Here is a 26,237-nt window from a genome sequence, read left to right as displayed (position 1 = left end):
TCGTAGCTGCCCCACTCGCCCTGCTCACCACGTTGTCTCACACTATCAGACTCTCGCCTCCTACGCCTTCACGTCACTTCTTACTCCAGTTTTACTGTGCTCACATGGCGTCAAGCTCACAAAGGCCATCCAATGAAGACATTGGGGGTTACACCCGCTCCTCCGCTCCTCGCCTCCTCGTTTCCACCTCGCCCCCCCCCTGCCTTGCTGACCTGCAGGGCTTTATTGCCGAATTTCTGACTTCCTGCTGCCGTCCACGGTCCGCGGGCTTGCCTCGGGTTTCACTTCTCCCAAGGCCGTCCGCTGGCCAGGCTCGCGCTGCTGCGGGGGGGGGGGGGTATCGAAATTACAGGGATTGCGGGTTGCAGGTGAAGATTTCTTTCACGGTGAGCCCGCCACACACCTCGCCGCTGCTGTGCTGCTCACAGGTTCACAAGCTCCTCCTACTGACCCGGAACTGAATCACAAATCGTTTCCTGCCACATACAACAAAGGGCAGCTCTGCCCTCACTTATAGTGTTTCTTTATCGGTCCAAGATTAAGTTCCCTTGTTGATTTCCTTGTTGGAAGTAATTGTTGCCAATTTTTGCCGGAGTGGGAGCGGAAGCAGCACCGCGATCTACTGCGGTCCGAGCCCCGCAGCACTCGCACGCACCCTCAGGGATCCAGGAATCCGATCCCGCTGCCCAAAGAAAGCCGCTAAGGACGCCAATCCCGCTGCCCACAAAAGGCCGCCAAAGACGCCAAAACGCCAAACAAAAACGGGAGCCAGCCACCGGCGCCCTCCACAGAAAAGAAGCCAAAGCAGAAGCGGGAACCAGCCTCAGGGGGGACGCCAAAGTAGCCGAGGCGCTGAGGCATGGGAGTCAGCCACTCAGCAGCAGCAGTCACAGGAACCACACCAGGAAGCTGCACCCGTGCACCTTCCCTCTCCGTCCGTCCGTCCGACCGTCTGACTGCACCCAGTCCTCAGGCTGTATCAGTCAGCTCTGGAGCCCCGAGCTGAGGCGACCTGAAGCGATAACCGGAGAGAGGACTGGGGGCAGGTCAAGGGCTGGTAGCGGCGTGATAAAGCTCTCTCCCGCAGCTCTCTGCAGCTCCGATCACCGCTTGCTACTCGCTTGACTCCACGCTCTGCTTCCTCCGCTGATGCAAGATGTGGCAAGCTGTGCATTAGCTCTGAACTGAAGTACCCTACCGAAGGCAAAAAAGGACCATTCCTATATCTCTCAATCTATATGCTCGTGAATCATTTATTACATATTCTAGAGGGCTCTTTGTAAAGGGAAATTTTACAATAGAATCTAGGATTTATGCCATCTTATAATCATGAAGAAGGGTCTCAGATATCCGAAGAAGATGAGGTTGTGCAGTCAAGAAAAAACATAACACTTTTTCTATTTTAGGTCTGTCTTGACATCGCAGATGTCGCTAGACCTTATGTGATCAACAGAAATAGAACTTTCACAAGTACTACTGAGAGAGAGGCTTTGGTGAGTTGCTTCAGTGCAACATTTGATTACACAGAAGTTGCATGTTTCAACTGAAAAAAGTGTTTGTATTGCACTTTTTGTCGTGTGAGAAATCAGATGCTCAATACCGCAGGACTGTGTTGGTTATGGTGGCAAGCCAAAGGCCATAGGCCTAATGTTTTTATTATGAAAACAAAGGCAGTAGGCCTAACATATTTATTATGAAAAACATAAGTATTTAAGGGTAGATTGTTGTTGCTCTTGATTTAAGCCTGGTATTACATTGGATCTCAAATAATACCATAGTAGGGAATGGTTTTGGTACTGATTGCCCTCCTGGCCTACTGTGAGGATTGAAGGTTGTGCTGTGCTTTTCCTTCTTAGGCTGCCCTATGAAAGATAGTATTGGTTTGCCAACTGTTATACATACAGTCCTATATTTGTCATTTTAGGACTGTATTTTTGATGATTGCCTCATGGGAAAGGTAACTCTCAATACGGTAGGCCAGAGTTGGTAATGGTGAAAAACAAGTGATAAAGGCTATAGGCCTGATTGGTTTACTAGGAAAAGTTATGCCAGATGCCATAGATCTGACCTGTTTTTTTTTTTTTTAAAGCTTATGACAAAGACAGGCCTGGTTTAATAATTGTGAAAAGCATTTCTTCAAGCTGGTAGCCTTTTACTGTGGATTGTTAATAACCTGTGTTACAGGCTGCAGGTATTTTATTACATGAACTCTCACAGATTACAATAGAAGACATGAGTTTTAGTGTTGGTCTTCCCTCTGACATAAAACACACAAAAGGTGATGGGGAATGCTTAAAAATAGTCTAAACCACTGCCAATCGCTTAAGGTTGCATTCCAGCCCATCCTTGTTTACCCACTCTGCCACTATAAACAGAGGCCTACGTTACAAAAATCTACATTGATCCTGCTCCTTATGAAAGCAAGTAAACATGAACACACGGAGACCCATTTTGATCCCCTGTCAAGCAGCACAGCCTGGTCCGTTACTCAATAGATCCAATAAATCAAATTGGTATGTGTACTCTTAGTTTTCTCTACTCTTTTTCTCCATTCTTATTCAGCATTTTTCAATTCTTTATCGATTTATTTTATCCATTTTTAACCAATTTCCAAGTAACTTCACAACCAGGAGGTCTTTCCACATATAACGACTTTATTTAAAATGTACCCAATGCATTTCGGGAAAGATTTCCCTTCGTCAGGGGTATCTATAAAAAACATTAAGAGAGCATCATTAGTCTAAAATGTTTACATTACTCATTCCATACACAACAACGAGATCTCTTTAGCTTTACACCAGTGTGTTACTTGCTGACATTTGCCTGTGCACCAAAAATGCTTACCAACATTGCTCCCTTTTACTTATGGATATTAATTCGAACTGTCATCCCTTATTAAACACTCCCGCGGTAAGAGAGATTGCTATAGATGTTAGATAATAGTAAAGAAGTTGCGGGTGAGATATGGGGCTGTAGTCCAACTGAGAGTTTTTGTGAAGAATCATGTGATTTGTTAGTATAACAGCGGGAGTGTTTAATAAGGGATGACAGTTCGAATTAATATCCATAAGTAAAAGGGAGCAATGTTGGTAAGCATTTTTGGTGCACAGGCAAATGTCAGCAAGTAACACACTGGTGTAAAGCTAAAGAGATCTCGTTGTTGTGTATGGAATGAGTAATGTAAACATTTTAGACTAATGGTGCTCTGTTAATGTTTTTTATAGATACCTCTGACGAAGGGAAATCTTTCCCGAAATGCAATGGGTACATTTTAAATAAAGTCGTTATATGTGGAAAGACCTCCTGGTTGTGAAGTTCCTTGGAAATTGGTTAAAAATGGATAAAATAAATCGATAAAGAATTGAAAAATGCTGAATAAGAATGGAGAAAAAGAGTAGAGAAAACTAAGAGTACACATACCAATTTGATTTATTGGATCTATTGAGTAACGGACCAGGCTGTGCTGCTTGACAGGGGATCAAAATGGGTCTCCGTGTGTTCATGTTTACTTGCATGCGCAATTGGACGGAGCGCGTATCGAGCATTGCACGCCAGAACGAGTCTGAAGCTGTTAAACAGACCTTCAAACAATATGAGCAGATAAGGAGTACAAAGGTGTGCATCTCACCATCTCACATGTACACCTTATGAAAGCAAACCATCCCAAAGTGCCACACAAAGCCCCCTCCAGAAGGGACCACAAGCAACCCAGACTAGTTCGGCCTTATTAGTTCTTGCTGTTGCAGACCAGCTGGGCATGTTTCTACTTGCAGTGATTAAAAAAACAAATGCAAAAATAAATGATGTTAAAGTACCCTTTAAGTACGCTTTAAAACCATTTGTTTTGTAATTGTTTATTTAGAAGTGCTGCAAGTAGGAACATGGCTGACAGTTCCCCTGCAACAAAACGGCCCCCACAGCAGTGAAACCAGCCATCTCCCTGCCAGCTGACAGAAACACCCGGTAGCCAGTTTGGCCCTGCACACATCTGAGCATACAATTGACCACTTAGGGCATTACGTGACATGTACAAAGGTGAATGCTACCTTTTCCCCACTCAAAATGGTAAATTGGCATATCCGAGCTGGCCATAAGGCCCACAGAGAATATTGACTCCTTATCTGAAGTTCCTGAAAACATATCACACCTACTGATGATGGTAATATGGAAGGTTATTACAGGCTCCAGCGACAGTGGTTAACATGCTGGCTTAATTGGGATTGGCAGGCACTATCAAAGCAAGCTGGATGTTGAAACCATTAGTGTCTAGGTCCCAGATTAAAGTGCACACAGTTGCTGATAGCATACTATCGGCAAAGGAGGACTTGTTCCCCTTCAAATACCTTAAAGCTTCTGGCAAAAGGTTGAGAATTTGAATCAGATATGATGCAAGTTCAGAAGAAGCACACTATTCCTTTCAAAATACCCATAGAACTTTCCACTATCACCTTTTATTTCCACGATCAGTACCCGAAACATAGCCAACTGTTACCCTAGAGAATACCCACTCACCAAGCACATTGTCAATGCAATATCACAGTATCCACCCAGAAAGCTTCCTTGGTAAAATATGTCCCGCCAATCACAGGAATAACTGTAACATTAGTAGAATTACTTAAGTGTGTTAGTATTTTGAAAAAAGTACTCTGCTGCCTGAGCCTGCCTAACCCTTGATGCAACATTGACATGATGAAAACTAGAGGTGGGCGTGCTTGTGATTGGTGAAGGCAGTAGTGTCAAACTTGCATTATGGCTGTGAGTCTCTTAAAACTCCTGTGGCATGTGCCCAACTCCCCTAGCTTGCAAGGAGGTATAAACAAGCAGAATCTATAGTTTCTGACTCATGATACCTGGTTGGGACTCTGACTATGTCATGCGTAGGCCCCCTACCCTGAGAAGTGGTGGAAGAGCTGACTGGACCTTGAGTAGTAAGAATCTTAGGGGTAGGGTGTTGTGCATCCTCTAGTTTCAACGCAACTCCATCATGTCTAGGGAGGCCTGGCAGAGCAGCAACTATGAACGTGGCATGCACTGGTCTTCTCCCCCAAGCAAAACAGTTGCAGGTTTAGGCAAATTCAATTCCTTCAATCTCCCAGCAACCTTCTCAAGAACTGGAAAGGATCTGAAGGGAGAAAGAGGTCTGGTACTGTCTGAGCTGCTGCCTACCAGAGAAGCAGAGAAAATTGTGTTGGCAGGAGAAAAAGGGAGCTTTCTTGCAGTGCTTAATTTGATCCGATAGTTTCCGGTGCTCAGCACTGGCACTTCATTATCAACACCAGCACTTATCACAGTCTGCCACATGGAGGTGCTGACTGTCTAAATTAGAGATAAGCACAACAATAGATGCTTAATAATTCAATATACATTAAACATGCCTATTACGTGCCACCCAAGTCATTCCTATATCATTGAGGGCCAGGAATAGCCTGAACAGTCAAACTTTTACGAGTGTGATGGTTAATAGTTGTGTTGGTGCTGTCAATGGCAGCGCTGGCAGGGGCAATGGGTGGTGCAGGCTGCAGTGGATTCCTGACGACGGCCTGGCACTTTATTTAGCAAATTAAGCACTGCTCACCTGAATTAGAGACAAGGGCACCCTATGGAACCTAGAAGAATATTCTTAACATTTTAAGTGAATTGTTATTAACAAAGTTTTTTTTATCAAAGCCACTTGACATTGAATATTATGTACCTTGGGATCCCATTTCCATCTGTAAATATGTGCGCTTGCCAAGGTATCTGGGAGCATGGTATATATTTGATAACATGCTAGTCTGTTTGTGTAGGCATATGTTCAATTTCCCTGTGATATTTCCAAACGTATATATTATTCTTACTGCGTAATTATGTATTACAATGTCTAATTAAATCAGAACTGATGAATCATTGACAAAGGTGTTTCTTTCCTTGCTGAATGGAAGACTGACACTCACCAAAGGGAAAATGAATAGTTAATGCAGTGCCGCTTGGGCTGGGAAGTACATTGTGTCATATTTGAAATCAACAATGTGAAACCTCAGAGGAGAATAAAACATTGGTTGTACATTCCAAGTTAAACACACTGAGAAAATCACTATTTTTAGACTGAGAATAATGACAATGTTTGCACGAAATATCAGAGACTGCATAATCTGAATACCGGGCAAAGCAGCCATTTGTACACAAAAACCTCTTTGCTGGTGCCATGCACAAATGGCTGCAAATATATAATATCTAAAACATAATGGTGCCTCTTGAGTACATGGATACAAGGCCTAATCATGCCAGGGATCACACAGCACCACAAGGCAGGATAGTGAATGTACCTGCCACTCTCTGAGTGACCTATGAAGATAGGCTTCAGGTCCCCACCTGGGTGAGAGCGTTCCCATATTTCACCAGCTCCTATTAATGCACATAAAGTGCTCCCAAAGACTGAGGTGTAGAGTGCGCAAGTGCAGATTCTGCCAAACTCTTAAACATCATGGATGGGCGATAGTCAGCTCATCTTTTGTTGGCATTAGGACTCTGTGCACTTTACCCCTGTGGAAAAGTGTTTGTGCTTTCTTCCTTAAACATGGTAAAATTATTATGCCCCTAAGTGGCACCTTTAATTTACCTATAAGTCCCTAATATATGGTACTATAGGTACTCAAGGCTTGTAAATGAAATCCTTCAAGTGGGCCTCAACACTCGTTGTGCCAAGCACTAAAGTAGCACTGTGAAACATGTCTTAGATTTGACACTGCAGCCTGTAGTGAAATTTTAAACTGTCATTTCGACCTAGCAAAGTAAACCTTTTGCCAGGCCTGAACCTTTCTTTTTATTACTTATAACTCATTCCATAAGGTAGGCCCTAAAGGTTCATTGGGCAGGGTGCATGGCATTTATAAAGTAGGACATGTATGCTTAAGGTTTAAATGTCCTGACAGTGAAAACTTCCGAAAGCCATTGTTCGCTGTAGAAAGGATACCGCTCCCATAGACTTAACAGTTGGTTACTTTATTACACTTAATAAATGAAAACTTCAGTTTGGGAGCAGATAGATACTTCTTCCACTCAATTGCAATGTAAAATCCTCTTTAATGCTGAAGTTGAATTTTTATTTACTATTCTGAAAATTCTTCTTTTAAAAAGTTAGCATCATTCTGCCTAAACCAAATGTGCCTTTCTGCCAGTATTTAGGGTCGCATGATTCAAAAGGCTTTCCTGTGATGTGATGTATATTCCTTCCAGATAGGTGACAAAAGGTCCTTGGGTACAGGGCCGGACTGGGACCGGAAATCGGCCCTGGCAAAGTGCTCAGCCGGCCCCCCCTCTACCCTGGGGGTGCGACTGAGCTCTTTGCCAGGGCCGGTTTTCGGCCGATTTTGTTACAGGGCCGTTTTTGCAGCTATGCTGCAAAAAACGGCCCTGTAACAAAAACGGCCCCCTGGGGCCCAAAACCGGCCCCCACCCATGCGGCCGACCGGGGGATTGCCCGGTGCCTGCAACGGCCAGTCCGGGCCTGCTTGGGTATGGGGAAGGGTGTTACTCTCCTGAACAAGGAGGCCTGGGGGCTTGTACTTAGCCCTTCTTGAGCTTCAAAGGGTAAACTGAGGACTGGGCCCACCCCCTTCCTGACTTCTGAGACTGCCTGTCCTGTCACTACCAAATGTAGCTCACAACTGGGCCTGTCTGCCCTTTGTTACATGAGACAGTTTAGAGGCAGACCCAGGAGAACCTGACCAGAGCCAGCTTAATTCTTTCAGACAAAGAAAAGGACCCCCGCATTCAAGCTGGCACTGTGTATGAAAGTGGCTCCCTCAGAATGTCTCGACTGACCACTCCTGGGGCCTTATTTATGAAGGCCTTGCGCCGCCGATGCGCCACTTTTAAAATGGGAAAAAGTGACGCACCGGCGACGCAAGGCCTTCATAAATAAGGCCCCTAGATCGTGGAAAATGTAGAAAATGTAGAAAAAGGACTGTCCTGCTGTCTGAAAAAGTAAGACTTGCATGCATTGAACCCAGGATCCCCAGAAGTGACTCAAAGGGTCAGTTGGCTAACCTCCTGGTTGAGCTACAGGGACACAACAAGCTTCCAGATTCCTTCACTGTCCCTGCCCAGCTGACCATTACCAATTGGACCTGCCTGAGACCTGCTGCTGGCCTCTGCCGTAATGAGTCTGGACCTAAAAGGGGTGCCTTGCTAAGTCCTGGACCTTTGGCTGGTGTCAAAGTATACTCCACCTACATCAAAATTGCAAGGTCTGGACTCAAGGTGAAAAGCTAGATGTATTGGGCTCTTTGCAACTGCAAATGACTTCTCACATTTCTTGCCAACTCGGAGCTCTGATGAGGACCTGGTCTTTGCGATCGCAGCGATCTCCTCGCAGCGTCTGCCATTATGAAGCTCTGGCTGAGGCTCCTCATGTGGAACCAGACTGTGTGAGAAGGTAAACTCTTCACCAGATGAACCTGGTCCCTGTATCCAACTCGGGTTCATTCACAGTCGGCTTGAACTTCTGATTGTAACCTGCTCTAACGCAACCAGATAACTGCATGTGGCACTTTGTGGTACTATTTTCAATAGAAATTTTATAAAGTCATAACTGGTGTAACTAATTGGATTTTTGTCATTTTGATGTAATTTTATTTATTAAAACATACTCTATTTTTCTAAATTGGTTTGGGTTGTTTCACTTTTATTACTGTTGGATTGCTCCATAAATATTTTACTCATTGCCTCTAAGTTAAGCCTGACTTTTTCTGTGCCATACCATCAGAGGTTTAAGTACAGGTTTAGTTAGTGCAAAAAGAACAATTGATGGACAGAATGTAGAACAATGTCATACATTCACCCCAGTACAGCGATCTGGGCCTAAATTCATCGTTTTTTTGCTCACCATGCCTTTCCAGTTTGGACCCAGTCATGTGCTAATCAGTCTTGATCCTGCGCCCCAATGAGAACAGTCCAGCCCGAACTGCCAGGCCAGTACCCTGGACTGGAAACAAGCATACTGGGACGGGTACAGGTCCAGAGAGGACCTGGCCTAGCAGTTCTGTCTGGACTGTTCCCATGGGGCACAGGGTCAAGACTGATTTGCATATGGCTGGGTCCAAACTGGGGTGGCGTAGTGGGCAAAAGGACGATGGATTTAACCCAGATCTTTTGACTGGGGGAGAATGTTTGCATTGTCAGCATTCTGTCCATCATATGTTTGCTGTAACACTTTTCGCCCTAAGTGATATGGGTATGCCCAGACGTGGGTCCCTTGCTCACTGTGCCACTGCATTCAAGCTAGCCTGGCTGAAGAAGGGTGACATACCCTGAAACCGGTCCCAGGATGCTTGTTTCCGATCCAGAGAGGTCCTGGCCTGGCAGTTCGGTCTAGGCTGTTCCCATGGGGCGCAGGGTCAAGACTGATTTGCATATGGCTGGGTCCAAACAACTGGCGTGGCGTAGTGGGCAAAAGAACAATTGATTTAACCCAGATCTTTTGACTGGGGGAGAATGTTTGCATTGTCAGCATTCCGTCCATCATTTGTTTGCTGTAACAGGTTTATTTAGTGACTTTAGTGGTTCACGCTGAGAAGAATTTTGTCTAATATTTGAATGGCGTTCTCGCTCCTCCCTACTAATAACCCCAATTTCCTCACACCACTTTTATATGATGAGACAATCAGCAGATTATCTTCTTCCATTATTTTGCCATGTAATTCCATGTCCTGAGTCTTGGAAACAGGATGCAATGTCATTCTGGTGGCTTAGGCACCTTCTGAATGCATTTTCCTGTTTGTGTCTCCTGTGTAAGGTAACAGCAAAGATCAGGCCCATGAACTTTTCATTACTTCTAATTGCACCACTGTGGCCATGTTATGAAACAGATGCTCTTTTTAGATCATCCCCATTCGCCTAACTCCACTTCTCTTTCAATTGCGTCTCCATCTGGCAGTTGGCAAGTTTGTACAATTATGTCTCAGAAGAAAGGGCTGTTACACCAATGTTGGTGCTGAGATTCAAAAATCTAACCACACAGCTACCCTGATTGTCTATAAGAACCATTAGAATAATGTTTCAAAATGGTCTGTTTTGTACATAATTTAAATGCAAAACGAACAATTGATGGACAGAATGCTGAACAATGTCAAACATTCACCCCAGAACAGAGATCTGGGCTTAAATCCACTGTTGTTTTGCTCCCTATGCCATTCTAGCTTAAACCCAGCCATATACAAATCAGTCTTGACCCTGCTCGTGATGGGAACAGTCCAGCCCGAACTGCCAGGCCAGGTCCTCCCTGCACTGGAAACAAGTATCCTGGGACCAGTTTTGGGATTTCATTCCTCATCAGCCAGGCTAGCTTGACTCCAGTGGCATAGAGAGTATGGAACTCACGTCTGGGCATACTCTTTGTACTCGGGGAGGGGGGGGGGGGGGACAAATGCAAAAAGAACAATTGATGGACAGAATGCTGAACAATGTCAAACATTCACCCCCATACAGAGATCTGGGCCTAAATCCATAGTTTTATTTGCTCCTCATGCCGTTCGAGTTTAACCGCATCAACGCTGAGCAGATTTACCGCTCTGCGCTGACTTTTGCGGATTCGCATGTTACGTGACGAGCTGGGCTCGTCATGAGCGTGCGAGGAGGCTACCTCATGACGAGCCCAGCTCGTCATGAGCGTGGAAGGGGTTAAACCCAGCCATATGCAAATCAGTCTTGACCCTGCTCCCCATGGCAACAGTCTATCCCGAACTGCCAGCCCAGGTCCTCCCTGGACCGGAAATAAGCATCCTGGGACCAGTTTTGGGGTTTCACCCCTCATAAGCCAGGCTACCTTGACTCCAGTGGCATGGAGAACATGTGTTTCTTTTTCTTTCTTGCCCTAAGTGCGCTGGGTATACCCAGACATTGATCCTGGGCTCACTATGCCACGGGATTCAAGCTAGCCTAGCTGATGAGGGGTGAAACCCTGAAACCAGTCCCATTACCACCGGTCCTGGACCCATAAAAAGGGGTGCCACTATCATTAGTACAGCAGTAGTGGGTTCCCATGAGTGCGAAGTGCCCACTTACCTGAATTATAGCTATGTTTTATTATCATCCAAGGAGCGAGGGGGGGAGCATTTTTCTTGGTTACATTAGGATGCATGACACTGTTGTTAGGCCACTGGTAGTTGTGCTACTGCAGCTCTTCAAGTAATCCACTTTAGTTTATGAGGATCTTAATAGTGCATCTGAGGTGAGAATGTGTTTCATAATTCATGTCAAACATTGCTGTGCATACAGACATCTCCAGCAGGGAAAAGCAGGTTAACTAAGTACTATAATTACTCCAGCCCCAGATTTCGAAATGTTGTCTTACATGGGGCAGCTACGTCATGAAAGGGGCAATCTTCTCTTCTTGGTAATGTCCAATGGTGCAAGAGGTTGCAAACAGTCCTCCCCCAGCTGTGCTCATTGTGTAAATACTTGATATGGATTTTATTGCTGCCATGTTTGTTTTTGCGAGCAATGAAAGTATGAGGTGGTAATATTGCAGTCTCATAGGCAAGGAGTCAAATCTGTAAGGAACTGCTCATGAAGATATTACACTAAAATTATTTCATAGGCTAATACTGGAAGCTAAGAGACGTGGGTCCAGATGTACAAAACATTTTTCCAGTCGCAAACGGCCATAAAAAATGCTTTTCCAAATGTACAGAATGCTATTTGGTAACTTGTTACCAAATCGCAATTTGCAATTGCGATTCAGTATTTGGAAGGGGCATGTTTTGGTTCGTCCCTTCCAAATACTGAATTGGTATAGTATGTATTACTGTTTTTCAATCGGAATTTGGTCATTTTGAAAGTGGTGGTAACCCATTTGCAAAAGAGACGGGGTCCCCTTGGGACCGCTTCCCCTTTTAGAATGTTGAAAATATATTTTTTAAGAGCAGGCAGTGGTCCCACGGACCACTGCTTAGTCTTAATAAATAAAACTTAAAAGTTTTCTATTTAAACACTCCAATCTTTCGTTAAGGAAACCTGGTTGTATTTTTTAAAAATACGATTGCTTTATTAAAAAGCAATCTCAGTTTTAGTGCTACCGACCCCAGCACTCCACCATCCCTATGATGACTGTGATTCCTAATGGGCCACCAATTGCGACCAACCTCATTAATATTCATGAGGTAGGTCGATTTGCGACCTGCAAGGAATCGCTATTTGGGAATAGGAGGACTTAATACATTAGGAATACTGATTTCCTAATTGCGATTCCGAAATAATCGCAATTAGGAAATCGGTATTTGTAATGTTTGTACATCTGGCTCATGGATCTGTGTTCGACCTGAATCACAAAACAAAATCTAAACTTGCATACCGGTCAGATGTATGGACTGTACAGTTCAGGTGCCTAGTTCAAGTTCAAGTTTAACATTTGTATAGCGCACTACTCACCCAGAGGGTCTCAAGGCGCTTGAGGGGGAGGGGGTACTTTACTTATTGAATATCCAAGTTTTTAGTTGTTTTCTGAAGGAGAGTTGGTTCTGAGTAAGGCGGAGGTGGGTGGGGAGGGAATTCCAGGTTTTGGCCGCTAGGTAGGAGAAGGATCTTCCCCCCCATGGTGGATCTACAGATGCGTGGGATTGCGGCGAGGGCTTGATTGGACGATCGAAGTTGGCGGGTGGGGGTGTAAAAGGACAGGCGCGTGTTGAGGCATTCGGGTCCTAGGTCGTAGAGGGCTTTGTGTGTGTGGGTGAGGAGACGGAACGTTATTCTCTTGTTGACGGGGAGCCAGTAGAGGTCTTTCAGGTGGCCGGAAATGTGAGCTTGGCGGGGGATGTCTAGTATGAGTCTGGCGGAGGCGTTTTGGATGCGTTGGAGTTTTTTCTGTAGTTTGGCTGTGGTTCCGGCGTAAAGGGTGTTTCCGTATTCTAGTCGGCTTGTGACCAGTGCCTGGGTGACCATCCTTCTATTTTCGGTGGGGATCCAACTGAAGATTTTTTTAAGCATGCGTAGGATGTTGAAGCATGATGATGAGACGGCGTTGACTTGTCTGGTCATCGAGAGGGAGGAGTCCAGGATGAAGCCCAGGTTACGTGCTGCAGATCAGTTTTGTATGTTAATATTTATCCGTGTCTGTGAGGCTGTTATTAGTATCAAAGGATTTCTAATCTGCACAAAAGTGGTATATTAACTATACTGAAAGCCCTAGAGTGAAAAGATGTAATCTAGCATCCAGTTTCGTCCTTGTGTTTGCACCATTGGACTTTTTGACAAAGGAAGGTGAAAATATAAAATGTGTAAATTATGCTTTCCCAAAGTTCTTTCACAACAGGAACAGGTGTAAGCAATTTTTTTCAAGATGCTATCTGTATTCCAAGCCTAATTGTACGCAGTCTATGTTTTGCATACAGAATCCCTTTCAAGAGATTTTTAAAAAGTTGGTTTTAACTTTTTCCACCGTAAGGTATTTTTCCAGTAACATATTTGCATTTCCTGGTCTCCCTCTAAAAAACTGTGTATTTGGTGCACTTCATCACACTTTTAACTAGATGGTTTGTGTGTATATTAGATATGATGAAAAGTGTGATCGATGCCCATTCAAATGTTTGTGGGAGTTGTATATATTCCTTTGACACCTTGTGAAATCCCTAAGAACCTCAACTGCCATAACTAAAGTTCAAAACGCCAAGTCTACAGTCTACTCCTAGGTGAGGTGATTGTGCATATATAGAGAGCATTTTCACATGCCTCAAACTTTTAGAATCAGGAGTTTATATCCTGTGTGCAATTTAGAGGTTTTTCAAGTGTGAATTCATCTTTGTGATTAGATTCCAAGCACTTTCCAAAATATTCCTTGCTTGTTACAAAGACTCATTTTTAAAATTTTTAAAAATATTTTAATAGTTTCTGAATCAAAAAGTGTACATTTGTATTAGTCTACAGTGCCACTACCAAACACCTGTATTCTACAGTGGTGTAGGTAGTTTCTAGCAACCACTGAAAATGACAACACTGATTCCTTAGGGATCGTGGAAAACAGTACAGTACTTTTCGCTTAGTTACTCGTGCTTGCTTATTCTCAGGAAGTACACAGGATGGCGATTAGGACGTTTTCAATAAGTATTTATTGGTCCAGTGACAGTCTTGTGTAAAAACGATTTGCTGTGACAATTTGGAGACAGAAGCATATAAAAGAAATCGTAAGTGCTAATATGGTAAACAATAGATACATTTCGACCATAGTGCTAGGAAGATGAACCTATACAGTTCAGATAAAACAGTAGCATTTGCATACTCCTATAATGCGCACCCTATGTAATTTGCCTAAATGTACCTGACCTAGATATGTAGCATGTATATGTGCATATGTGTATGTAGCCAAGAATCCCCTAGGGAAGCTCCAACCTCCTCACCTGATGGTAGAGAATGAAGTACCCCGCCTCTGCTCTGAGGATGACACCCCGCTAGGGATGTCAGACCGGTGCGGGTTGAAGATTCAGCGCGCAGGACCCTGTGTCAGCTTGGGAATAATTCTCCTCTGAATTGTAGGGGGGAATGAGGGTCTTATACACTAGAGTGGACACTCCAGGGTTTCTTCTAGAATCAATATGTTTTTAAAACAATCATAAATGTTTTGAAAACAATCATAAATGTTTTTCCAAACAAATGCAATCATGCACAGTGTGCTGTTGGCCAAAGATGAATAAAAAGTGGTGACCCTTATACAGAATAATTATGTAGTGCCTGGGGACATGTTTGTTTACATCAAGTACAGCATTTTTTGATAATATAAGAGCCTGTTTACGAAGAGACAGGATTATTAGTTAATAGGTAAAAGGTCACCCCTCAGAACCATTATTGTGTGGATGGGACAATGTATGTAAAAAGGGGCATACATGACATGACTAGCCTAAAGAACATGACACCAACAGCATGTGCCACTCACAAAATTGGTTCAACTACTTTGATTATATGTGTAGCTTTTGTTAGTCATGTCACTCATGACATATACCCATATGTCACTGAAGAACTGGCTTTTTGCGTAATCCCACTGGGCTCTAGCTTTTAATAGCCTCACACCAGCTCAGCGCCAGATACCCTCTCGGTTGATAGAGGGCTCTACAAATCTGTGTAACATAACACCATCTGCCATTGGTATGACATTGCAGTACGTTAATTAAGCCGAGGGTGGCTTTCCAAGTGGTTTCTAAATTTGCCTGTCAGACTGGTGTACGATTCAACTTGTGAAGATGTTCTATCAACAGTATGATTGGGTTTGTTCTTCTGTTGGATGAACGATTCATCTTCAATGAGTTGTGGGAATATTCTTTGACTTGTATGAAATCAAGATTCCATCAACCTCCATTTTGAATAATCCTCAGTCGTTGTCACATTGCAATCTAATGTTGGTTTGTTGTTCTCTTGCAGGGTCTCATACTCAACAGGCTAGGTCGAAGGACCTTAGCAGAGAAGGTTCTAAGAGATGCAGTCCAGATACAGAGCACTTCGCATGAGGCCTGGAACAGCCTGGGAGAAGCCCTACAAGCACAAGGCAAAAGTGAGGCAGCTGTTGAGTGCTTCCTGACCGCTCTGGACCTGGAGTCAAGCAGTCCGATACTCCCATTCACCGTCATTCCAAGAGAATTGTGAAACCATCTCTTGAACATGGCCCACAAACATCTTGTGAACATGGACCACCACCATCCTTTGAGGCATACAAATGTGCACACAACTAGGCCTTCTGCACTAATATGTGGTATAATCCTAAATAGAAGGTCCTGTTCAGTTTCTCAACTCTGAGATAAAGTTTACATATGAAAATGTAATAAAAGCCATTTAGTGTAAATTTAAGGCCAAGCGACATGCAAAAGCTTATGGTCAGTATTCTATTGCAAGAAATACACGTTAGACTTGAAATTTTATTTAGATTTCCTGGTTCCTTCGGTTTATTCCCTTGAAATAATTTTACAGTTTCGTGCAAGAGTGAGTCAGAAAATCAATGCTTGACCTGGGAACTCTCACTTTAATAAAAAATGTTCTTGATCGATTTTGTGTGGGGGAAGACAAGGATTTGAAACCACTTCTTAAGTTACACATAGAGGAGCTAATTTACAAGCTCATTGCACCGCCGGTGTGTCACTTTTATTGGCATACCGACAGCGCAATAAGCTTCTCCATATTTACAAGGCCATGTAAAGTCACCCTGCGTGACTTTAGTAAATTTTTATGGCTTGTAAATATGTTTCCCTTTCACGCCTAAGTCTGTGTGAAAGAGGCATTCTATGAGTGTTGCTGTGGGTGTTTCTACCCAACATCCATGGAACTTGACGCATTCCCAGATTTACAACATTTTGTAAACCTGGGAATGCTTCAGAATCCTACAACTCCCCATGGGAGGCATAAGAAGGCGCAACAAGGAGAAATACTTTTATTTCTCTTAGTTATTTCCTCTTTCTAGGAAAAGGCACTTTAATGATTGTTTTTGTGAAGGAAGGTGTACCTTCCTGCACAAAATCAATCATTCCCTCAGTGCAGGAATCCTTGCAAAATGAAGCAACTATATCTGCGCTGGTGCACGGCTGCTGTTTGTGCGCCAGCGCAGGGGAGAAGGACAGGAATGCACCGCATCTTGTAGATACAGGTGCATTCCTGCCCTTTTATTTTGACGCACAGCAGCACAGCAGGAAGGCTTGCTGCGCTGCCGTGCGTCAATGAGGCCCTCAGAGTGTAAGCAATGACAAATTAAAATTATTTTCTCATAATAAACCTCAAGCAGTGTAAGAGTTGAAAACCTTTCCGAACCATTCCCGAACATATCATACATTAGATCACTGCTGTTCACCCTGAAGTTTGCACTTACACAATATATTGTTTCTGTTTTCAACAAAAACTTAGGGGCATATTATCAAGGGATTTATCTCCGCTTTTTTGGCTTTAAAAGCCAAGAAAGCGGAGATACAATTATCTCCCTATTACCTAGCTGTCGCTAACACCAGTTAGCGACAGCTAGTAGGAGATAGCGACCATCTTGGGCCCCGCTTTGCATGTCAGAGAAATGTATCACTAATGACATGCAAAGTGGGCATGCCAAGATGTTAGCGACTGGAAACAGTCGCTAACATCGCTATCTCCTATTACCAACTAAGCGCGAATATCTCCAAAAGCTAACACCTGCCCTGAGCAGTTCTTAGCCATGTTATCCAATGGGAGGGGGATAACATGGCTAAGAGCATTCGCTCGGTAATGCATGAATATCGCTGACTTTACAGCGATATTCATGCATTTCGGCCGATTATTATCGTTTCTGAGATAAACCTTGCTAATAGCAAGGTTTATCTGCGATAAAAATCGTCGAAGCTCGGCGATAAATTTTTATCGCTAACCAAGCAATAGTGATAATTGTCGCTATTGCTTGGTAATATGCCCCTTATTTCTTTCTGTTTTTTTACTGAATCCATGAATTGCTTCTTTGAGTTTCAATGTTGTTTTTACGGTTGTCTTTTTATGTGTTAACCATCCCTTGAATTGTTTTGCTGCTCGATCATATCCGTAGTGTAAAAAAGCGAATAGCTTAGTTAAATTTGCTCAGGAAATGGTATGTTAAGGTCATGGGAAAGAGAACGACAATAGACCAGAAAGACAATAGACCATTCGTGTTGAATAATCAAATATAATTTAAGAAGTGATTTTATAATCTCAAAAACATCACATAAATGCAGTAAGTCGTGATTAAAATCAAGGTCGAATGAACTTATCATTGCCACCTCCATGTATAAAATATATTTTGAGCTAAATCCTCCATTATGTAAAAATAATTGTATTTCAGATAAAAAAAATAGCTCATCAGCTTTATTTTCATGTTCATTGTCTAGTAACAGAAACTGCATAGAAGTTGCTAAACTAATTCATAATATATAAATATCCAGGGCTATAATAGGCTAGTGCACCTGCAAAGATCAAATTTGAAGGAGACCACTCAGCCTTTCATCCACCTTCTCAAGCTTATTTATGTGAGTACCAATAAGTTAAGAAATATGAACATCTGTGGGACCTCCCCAGCGGTACTAAGGGCTATATAGATGCAAAGAAAATCCAATATGCTATTATCATTAAAGTGCACTGTAGTTTGTAGGGAAATATAGAAATAGTCATACTGTACTTTGTCCCAGCAACTTCAAATTTCTCCTCCAAATTCAAATATTTTTAGTTGTTTATAGGTATGTTCATCATTAGTTTTCTTTCTCTCAAATGCATTTTCGTTTCAGGCACCATGAACCACGGACAAGTTTAAATTGGTTTGGTACTTTAAGTAAAGATATCTTCTGCCGAACCCTAAAACCAACATTGTGAAATAGGCAAGAGAATAAGGAATGCTGCAATTAACTTTGACACCTTCCATACACTAGAATTTGGCAGCTGCCATCCACTGGACGTTGGCAGCTGCTTACCCTATACTTTGGCAGCTGCCATACACTAGACTAGCAGCTGCCATACACTAGACTAGCAGCTGTCATACACTAGACTTTGACACCCTCCATACACTAGACTAGCGGCTGCCATACACTAGACTAGCAGCTGTCATACACTAGACTCTGACACCGTCCATACACTAGACCAGTGGCTGCCATCCACTAGACTTTGGCACCTGCCATTTACTAGACTTTGGCTGCTGACATCCACTAGACTAGCGGCTGCCATCTCTAGACTTCGACACCTGCCATACACTAGACTTGGACAGCTGCCTTTCACGAGGCTTTGACACCTGCCATCCACTAACTAGAATGTTACACCTGCCATCCACTAGACTTTGACACCTGTCATCCACTAGACCTTGACACCTGCCATCCACTAGACTCAGACAGCTGCCATCCACTAGACTTAGACAGCTGCCATTCATGAGACTTTGACACCGGCCATCCACTATCTAGACTTTTACACCTGCCATCCACTAGACTTAGCACCTGCCATCCACTAGACTTAGCACCTGCCATCCACTAGACTTTGACACCTGCCATCCACTAACTAGACTTTTACAACTGCCATCCGCTAGACCTATACATCTGCCATTCACTCTACCTTTACAGCTGCCGTCCACTAGACTTTGACACCTGCCATCCACTAGAATTTGGCACCTGCCATCCACTAATTAGACTTTTACACCTGCCATCCACTAGACCTAGACACCTGCCATCCACTAATTAGACTTTTACACCTGCCATCCACTAGACCTAGACACCTGCCATTCACTAGACCTTTACAGCTGCCGTCAACTAGACTTTGACACCTGCCATCCACTAGACTTTGACTGCTGCCACCCACTAGACTGAAACCGCTGCTAGACTTTTTACTGCTACCATCCACTATACTTTGACAGCTGCCTTCCACTAGACGTTGACAGATGTCATCCGCTATAATTTGGCAGCTGCCTTCCACCAGATTTTGACAGCTGCCATCCAGTAGACAATTGAAGGATGGTTAGCCTTAGACATCCAAACAAGCTGCAGGAAAGGCAGACACGCATCAGCTGCATCACCATTGCTGTTTTAAACAACAATGGCTCTCAGGGACATCTGATTTACAGAGCAAATAAAAGGCTTATCTGCTTGACTCCATTCCAGCATGTTACCAAGATCTGGTGAGACAGCCAGGCCTAGAATTAAGACTTGCAGGAGTATAAAAATGACAGACTTGCACTTAAATCTTAAGAGTTTGCCAAAGCATTGAGATCTGATGCAAGAAGCTTATATTTTAGTTTTAAGGAAAGGAGATGGGAAATCTGTGGAACTAAAATTTTAGAAGAACAAGTTCTCTTACTGTTCTGCAAATCACAACCAAACATACCTAGAAGAAGGGAGGGGATGGACTAGGCTAGCATTTTGCTATCAAACTTTAACTCTTCTTGAACAACAACATTCAGTGCCCAGCATATTAGCCCAAATGAACCATAGAATGTAGTGCCTGCAAACATAACGTAGATTGAAGCAATCATAAAAACAAAACCAGGTGCACTAAGAAGGTAATTTGACAGCACCAACACAGCATAGTGCTGTGATAATCAGATAACATTCTGTAAGACATGCAACATATTTTGTTGATGTTAAGGCCAGCGCATGCATTATGCAGGCAGTTACTTGCGACCAGGACCATGTGGTGTGTACGAAGCACCAGTCAATTGTGGTATTCTGATCAATATCTATTACGGAAATAGCTTCTGTTGAAATCCAGTGACAGAAGATAATCACCGTCAATAATCCATTCATGTAGTAATGTGAGAATGAAGCTCATGTGAACCAAAGTTCACCAACCTGTAACCCACAGCATTACTCAAAATCATTAAAGAGGCGCCAGGAAAAATGAAGATACGAGATGTTGAAGTCTGAATATGTGGAACAACGGGTGCAGGATTCACAACTGCATCCTTTAAAGTGTCTTCTCTGTGCTAAAAGAAATACACATTCAACAAGGCCCATCGTTGCATCGTAGAAGCAGAGGCTACTAGGTAACCCTGCTGTGTGCAGACCAGGGCTGTTGAGATACGGGTAAGGGGAGTCCACTCAAGCGGGATCCATCACTAGACCTTTCACATCAATTCACGAGGCTGGTGGAGGTTCACCTCTGCATTACTGACGCAACACTGCAGTATACCGCCTTTCATACTGCACAGAAGCATTCTACCTCAGATAACCCCTCTGACCACCCTGAAACCCAAAATGGGGGTTGCAAAGATAGAGAAAGGGGTATGAAGGGAGGTGGAACCGTATGGATATAATTTGGGTGGTTGTTTTACAGATTGGAATTGCACATGCTGGCTTTAAAATAGCCAGTAGGTCACCTCACCTCAGGATCCCAGAATGCACCAGTTTGACAAGGGAACACCAGGAGGAAGTTTTCAAGGAAAAGAAGTGTATCAACTCACCACACCTATATGACCATACACCATGTATGAATAGAAGCCTATCTTCTGTGGGATAGAAAATATCAACTTGCGTTAATGGAGGTAGAACCCTATATGCTAGCAGAACGTGACGATCTGTTCAGTTATTTTAAACATAAAACTCGAAATTAGGCCTCATTGGTCTTGTAAAAAGTCAGTTCTTGGAATTGGGATTTGCCAAGCTATATGTTGTTTGACGAAAAGTGCTATTGGGTAGAAAATGAGGACTGGATGAAGAACGCACCACTACCATGGATTTCAGGGTAAACTATGCGTGCACTGAGCTTGTTGCCTACCCATCATTATTCTGATAATTCAACAGGTTACAGTTAAATTTTCAAGCACCAGTATTAACAGATGATGAAGGAAGCGATTATGTGACGTGCATATGCTATGGCAGCCCTAGGCTTGTGCTGCTGCACACAACCATGGTAAACAAGGTGGAAATGCTGTGATTGCACATAACTGCTGGGTGGCGGAGTCACATTAATCCGTCGCGGCTCCTGCAGGTAAATGCGGTGGGCGGGGCGCGGGGGGAGTCGATAGATGATGGAATAGGGAAAGTTATATAAATAAATAAATCCTATTCCATCATCTATCGACTTCACCCCCGCCACACCCCACCGCCCAATCGCGGTTACCTGCAGGAGTCATGACTGATAATAATATTATGTATTATATTACAATTATGTAAAAGATGAACAGGCATTCACACAGACATAGATACATTCACTGTAACAGCCTGCTCATTTTCCAGCCAGAAACGTCGTATATGGTGAAATCTATCTAGCATCTAAAATCACTGCCTGCTAAATGTGTGTGCTCCTGTTTATGAACATGGGGATTTGGGGTCAAAAAATTGTCTGGTGCTTTGAGAACTGTGCTTTCGAAAACTAGGTCTGTCAATCTAAAAGTGCTGGTCAAAGAATGCATATCAATATGTAGGGATGGTAATCACGCTTTTTAAATAAAATAAAAATGTTGCAACTTTAAATGAGGTTCGAGATATTTGCTAAATATGTACTATTCTGACTTTGCACATAAATATTTTAATTAGGTACTTGCTAGAACATTCATACAAATATGTATGTTATTTGATTCGTATTCAGTGAATATGTATTGCCAACAAATAAAGAAATTGAAGCTGCAATCACAGCTGTTTTGAACGAGTTATTTCTATATTTGTTGTAAGTGATCCAAAGTGAAAAGTGTGTGCTAAAATGAATACCCTGTAGAAAGGAATAAAATATACTTACTCAATGCTGATATCTAGTTCTACGTGGCAGTCGCGCAAAGGTTCCTGTGGAACATGGGTTGATAGCTTACATCGCTAGGGTTGGTCCACAGCAGTCATATGATGGGTATATCCAGTGGTCTAGGAAATCTCTCCTATTTCCCCAAGTGTCTTATATTTACATCATTGCAGAATAGCAGGGTCCCCAAAAACACTGACATCCCAGGCAGCCTAGAGAATATGTTCTCATAGTGTGTCCATACTGTGGTAAATAAATAATTAATTACCGGATCTATTTTTCAGAAATAATCAATAAACAGGTAGCTCAATAAATAAGAGTCAAGATTCGAGGTAGCTGGAGTTTACAGGCTTTAATCAGGCATAAAGGACAGGAACAGGACAGCCTGTACGGGAATAGGATGGCAGCTGCCGGGGGCAGGAATAGGCTAACTTTTAATAACAGTGCACAGTATATATACTTAAACAAATACATTACATTCAATACAGTAGGCGTAGCAGTAGGCGTGGTTCATAGCAGTCGCGAAAGATAAGGGTAAGATGATGTAACAAGAAGGCGTGTACAGGGCGTATACATAGACATGTGATGCAAACGTAACAGAATATGTCATAAAAGGGGCGGAAACATGGAGGGGGCTACCTGAGCAGCTGGGACCTCTAACCTAGTGGTGCGCGCAAATGGGCAATGACGTGTTACCAGGGAGAACTGGGGGCTATGACTTCTGCGCTAGAAGAGGAGACTAAAGTCTGGAGTGTCAGAGCGACATGTACCCAGGCATATCTAGTATCTGTTGTTTAGAGTACATGTTGATAGAATCCAAAAGTTATCAGGGCAAAGGCTAATAGACTCTAAGACTGGTGCATGCATAATTCTATATGTATTGTGTGTGCGAGGAATATTCTATGAACATTAATACAGTATTTCTCTTACATGGAGACATAAAGGCTAGACCATGACGGAAACTATTGATGCGATTCAGTAGCTTAGGAATGCAGAGAAGGAAGGGCTGAACTGATAACTAGAAACATAACATACTCTTGGCAGACTGGGAGGCAGAGCCAGGCCGGGCCGGGCACTGCGAGGCATGAAAGTAAGCTAAGGGTCAGGGATACAGGTGGGGGCTGTATCGCTCCTCGGAGAGTGTTCAGGAAACCGGAGCTGAATCTGAGTCCGGGCCCTTTTGAGGCCTAGAAACGGGGACAATTCAATGAATTAACGTGCACACTGTAAAATGTGGCAACGTAGCTTTACATAGGCCTGATATTCGTTGTATTCACGAGGACTGGAAACTGGCATACTAGAGATGGACACAACTGTAATTGCGTCTTTTAATCGATCAAAAGGGAATACATGCATATCGATCATACACATATAACATAAGATGGGGAACACGTAGGCACATACAACATGGCAAAATTTACTTTTCCACATTCCCTCCTTGTGCCCTACGTTTCCATCAGGAAACATCAATATTCATGATACCATCTATCATTTCATATAGCATCATTTGCTCATCTCGAATTGTCTTGGAACGGGATTTAGGACTAGGAATACAAGAGGTAGCACAAATGCCGCAAATCGCAGGGCCACATTGTATACAGAGGCAGCAACTGAATATGATCATTACTGCAATACCTAGGAATGACAATACTTTCCATCCCCAGGCAGATATGATACTCCAGAGCCAACCGGACCATGTCCAGGTGCCTGGATTCTGGTGTAATTGATGGGCAATTTTATGAAGTCTGGTTATAGCTGAATAAACAGACGGCGCGTTATTAGGAATGAAAATGCAACAACTAGATCCGATGACTCTACATGCTCCTCCTCTATCGGCCAGTATGACGTCAAGAACGAGACGATTTTGGAGCACTTCAAATCTCATAGCAGATTGCTCTTCGGTTAAGTTACCTAGAGCAGAAGTAGTCTCATTCACTACTGCTTCAAGGGTTCTGGTTAACCTACGTATTAGCTTACTATTCTGGACAGGTCCTATAAAGAAGAAGAAACCTTTATTAAAGTCTTGATACTGTTCTAGAGTAGTTTCAGTTTGATCGACAATTTGGGACTCAATCTCCCTTCTAGGTCTGACGTGTACTAGATGTGTGTTTCTGTGATAATCAGATGGGGCTAGAAAAACTGGTGGCAGTAGGAAGGCAATGTAACAGGTTCCATCCCAATCGAGGGGCAGACGAACATATGCGGTCTGACCACAAACAAAATAAGAATGACGTGAAGCTTTGAGAATAGATTTCCCACTGTCACTATACTTGACAATAGTAGTACAATCACTATGTCCTACATGTGCGGAACCATTCTTTCCGACACATAATTCGCCTTTGACTGGTAATACTGAAATAGCAGGCAAGTCTGGAGTAGTATCAGACTGAACATTCAGGACCAAAAATTCGAAGAATAATTACCCAAATCATATACTTCATTTTCTAGATCTAACCCTGTTCTATGGGAGAGACCTTGCTTGTCTGGGAAACATGTTCTATTCAGAAGGGACATATCATTGGAGGATGACGTTAACCTGGACCATGCTCCACACGAACCATTATGTGAAAACGGATAAGGAAAAAGTGGCAGAACTCCCTTCGGTGTCTGGAAAGGGGGGAGTCGACCACACACCCAACAATTAGTAGCATTGCTGGTCTGGTGTGAATAGTGTAACATTCTTATAAATGTATTATTACGCATAGCAAGACGATAGGATAACTCGTGAGGAGGCAGATCACTAAATGTGTGCTCTACTGTAGCATTAGAAAACTTGTTTACATGTGCACTTGGAAAACATAAATGTAATGCATAACTTGTGCAGGTAACCATCAAACTTAGAAACAATATAAAACTTAGAAAAACGATACATCTTATGGAGTTTTGACTAACTCTCTCACTATGGGGGTCTATCTCATACATGTCAGAAACCTGTCTAACCGTTTCACCCGAGAGGGACTTAGACAATTAAACTGGCTGACTTATTTTACTAGACCGAAGCTTCAACTTATACTCCTGCTGCGGAGTTTTCTCTAACAGAGTAACTTTCAGTTCAGGATTCAGATCAAAGTCTCGTTTCAGGCAGTCTTTAGAAATGGAACAGTTCTTTGAAAATGTTTTTTCTCGAACTCCATGGAACTTCTTTATATGGGACAGATGGACCCACCCCTTGCGGCCTTCCAACTTCACGGCCGTGCGGGTGGTCAGGAGGACAAGTCGCGGCTCTTTCCAACGAGGCTCCAGCGGACTTGAACGATCAAAGTTCCTTACAAGGACAAGGTCGCCTGGAATGACCTCATGCGGTTTCACTTCGGTATTGTCTGGGAATGCGGCGGCAACCTGTGAACGACAAGAGTGTAGGGCAGACATCAAGGAAGCTAGGTAATCTGTCAGCATATTACTGGAAACATCTGTAATACTGCGGGGTCTAGGTGTACCCCACATATTTGGGGGGCGGCCGAATACGACCTCATAAGGGGACAGACCTGATCTGGAATGTGCAACCATCCTCATGAAAAATAAAGCAACTGGCAGGGCGACTAGCCAGTCTACACCTTTCTCTTTACATGTCTTAGCAATACGGATTTTCAGGGTCTGGTTATGTCTCTCTACGAGACCGGCTGCTTCAGGATGGCGCACACAATGGAACTTCCACTGGTACCCTAACAAGAGGGAAACATGTTTCATTAACTCGGATGAGAATGGCTGGCCGTTATCAGAATACACGACCCTAGGGAGTCCATAACGGGGAAAAAATTCACGAACCAACTGCCTGGCAGTGGTCGCGGCTGTATAATCTGGAACTGGATATGCTTCTGTCCACCTGGACAAAGCGCATACAACTACGAGAACATACTTGAAACCTCGACATCGCTCCATCTGAATGTAATCCATCTGGAGGACTTCAAAAGGGTGGTCAGGAGGTTGGAATCCACCTTGTTCCACCGGGACACTTTTACCTGGATTGAACTGGCAACATATCATACAGGTACGGACTTTCTGCTTGGCTGCAGCTCGTAAGTGCTTGTTGAACCAAAGGTTCTGAATACTGTCTAACATAGCTTTTTCTCCTAGATGTGCTGGACTATGTGCGG

General features: G+C 43.3%; 1 protein-coding gene across 1 annotated transcript in view; it reads left to right on the top strand.

Annotated features, from left to right (window-relative positions):
- TTC7A (tetratricopeptide repeat domain 7A) overlaps positions 1-22,040 on the top strand; it is a 1,530,821-nt gene extending 1,508,781 nt beyond the window's left edge. The window contains exon 20 of the mRNA XM_078649658.1: positions 15,385-22,040. Within this exon, the coding sequence (XP_078505784.1) occupies positions 15,385-15,606 (222 nt within the window). The 3' untranslated portion in view covers positions 15,607-22,040. The remainder of the gene's footprint in view (positions 1-15,384) is intronic.
- Positions 22,041-26,237: the final 4,197 nt, after the last annotated feature.

Source organism: Lissotriton helveticus, chromosome 6, assembly GCF_964261635.1.
Source record: "Lissotriton helveticus chromosome 6, aLisHel1.1, whole genome shotgun sequence".
Taxonomy (NCBI): Eukaryota; Metazoa; Chordata; class Amphibia; order Caudata; family Salamandridae; genus Lissotriton; species Lissotriton helveticus.
The sequence above is the reverse complement of the archived record's forward strand: the minus strand, read 5'-3'. Positions and strand labels throughout refer to the sequence as shown.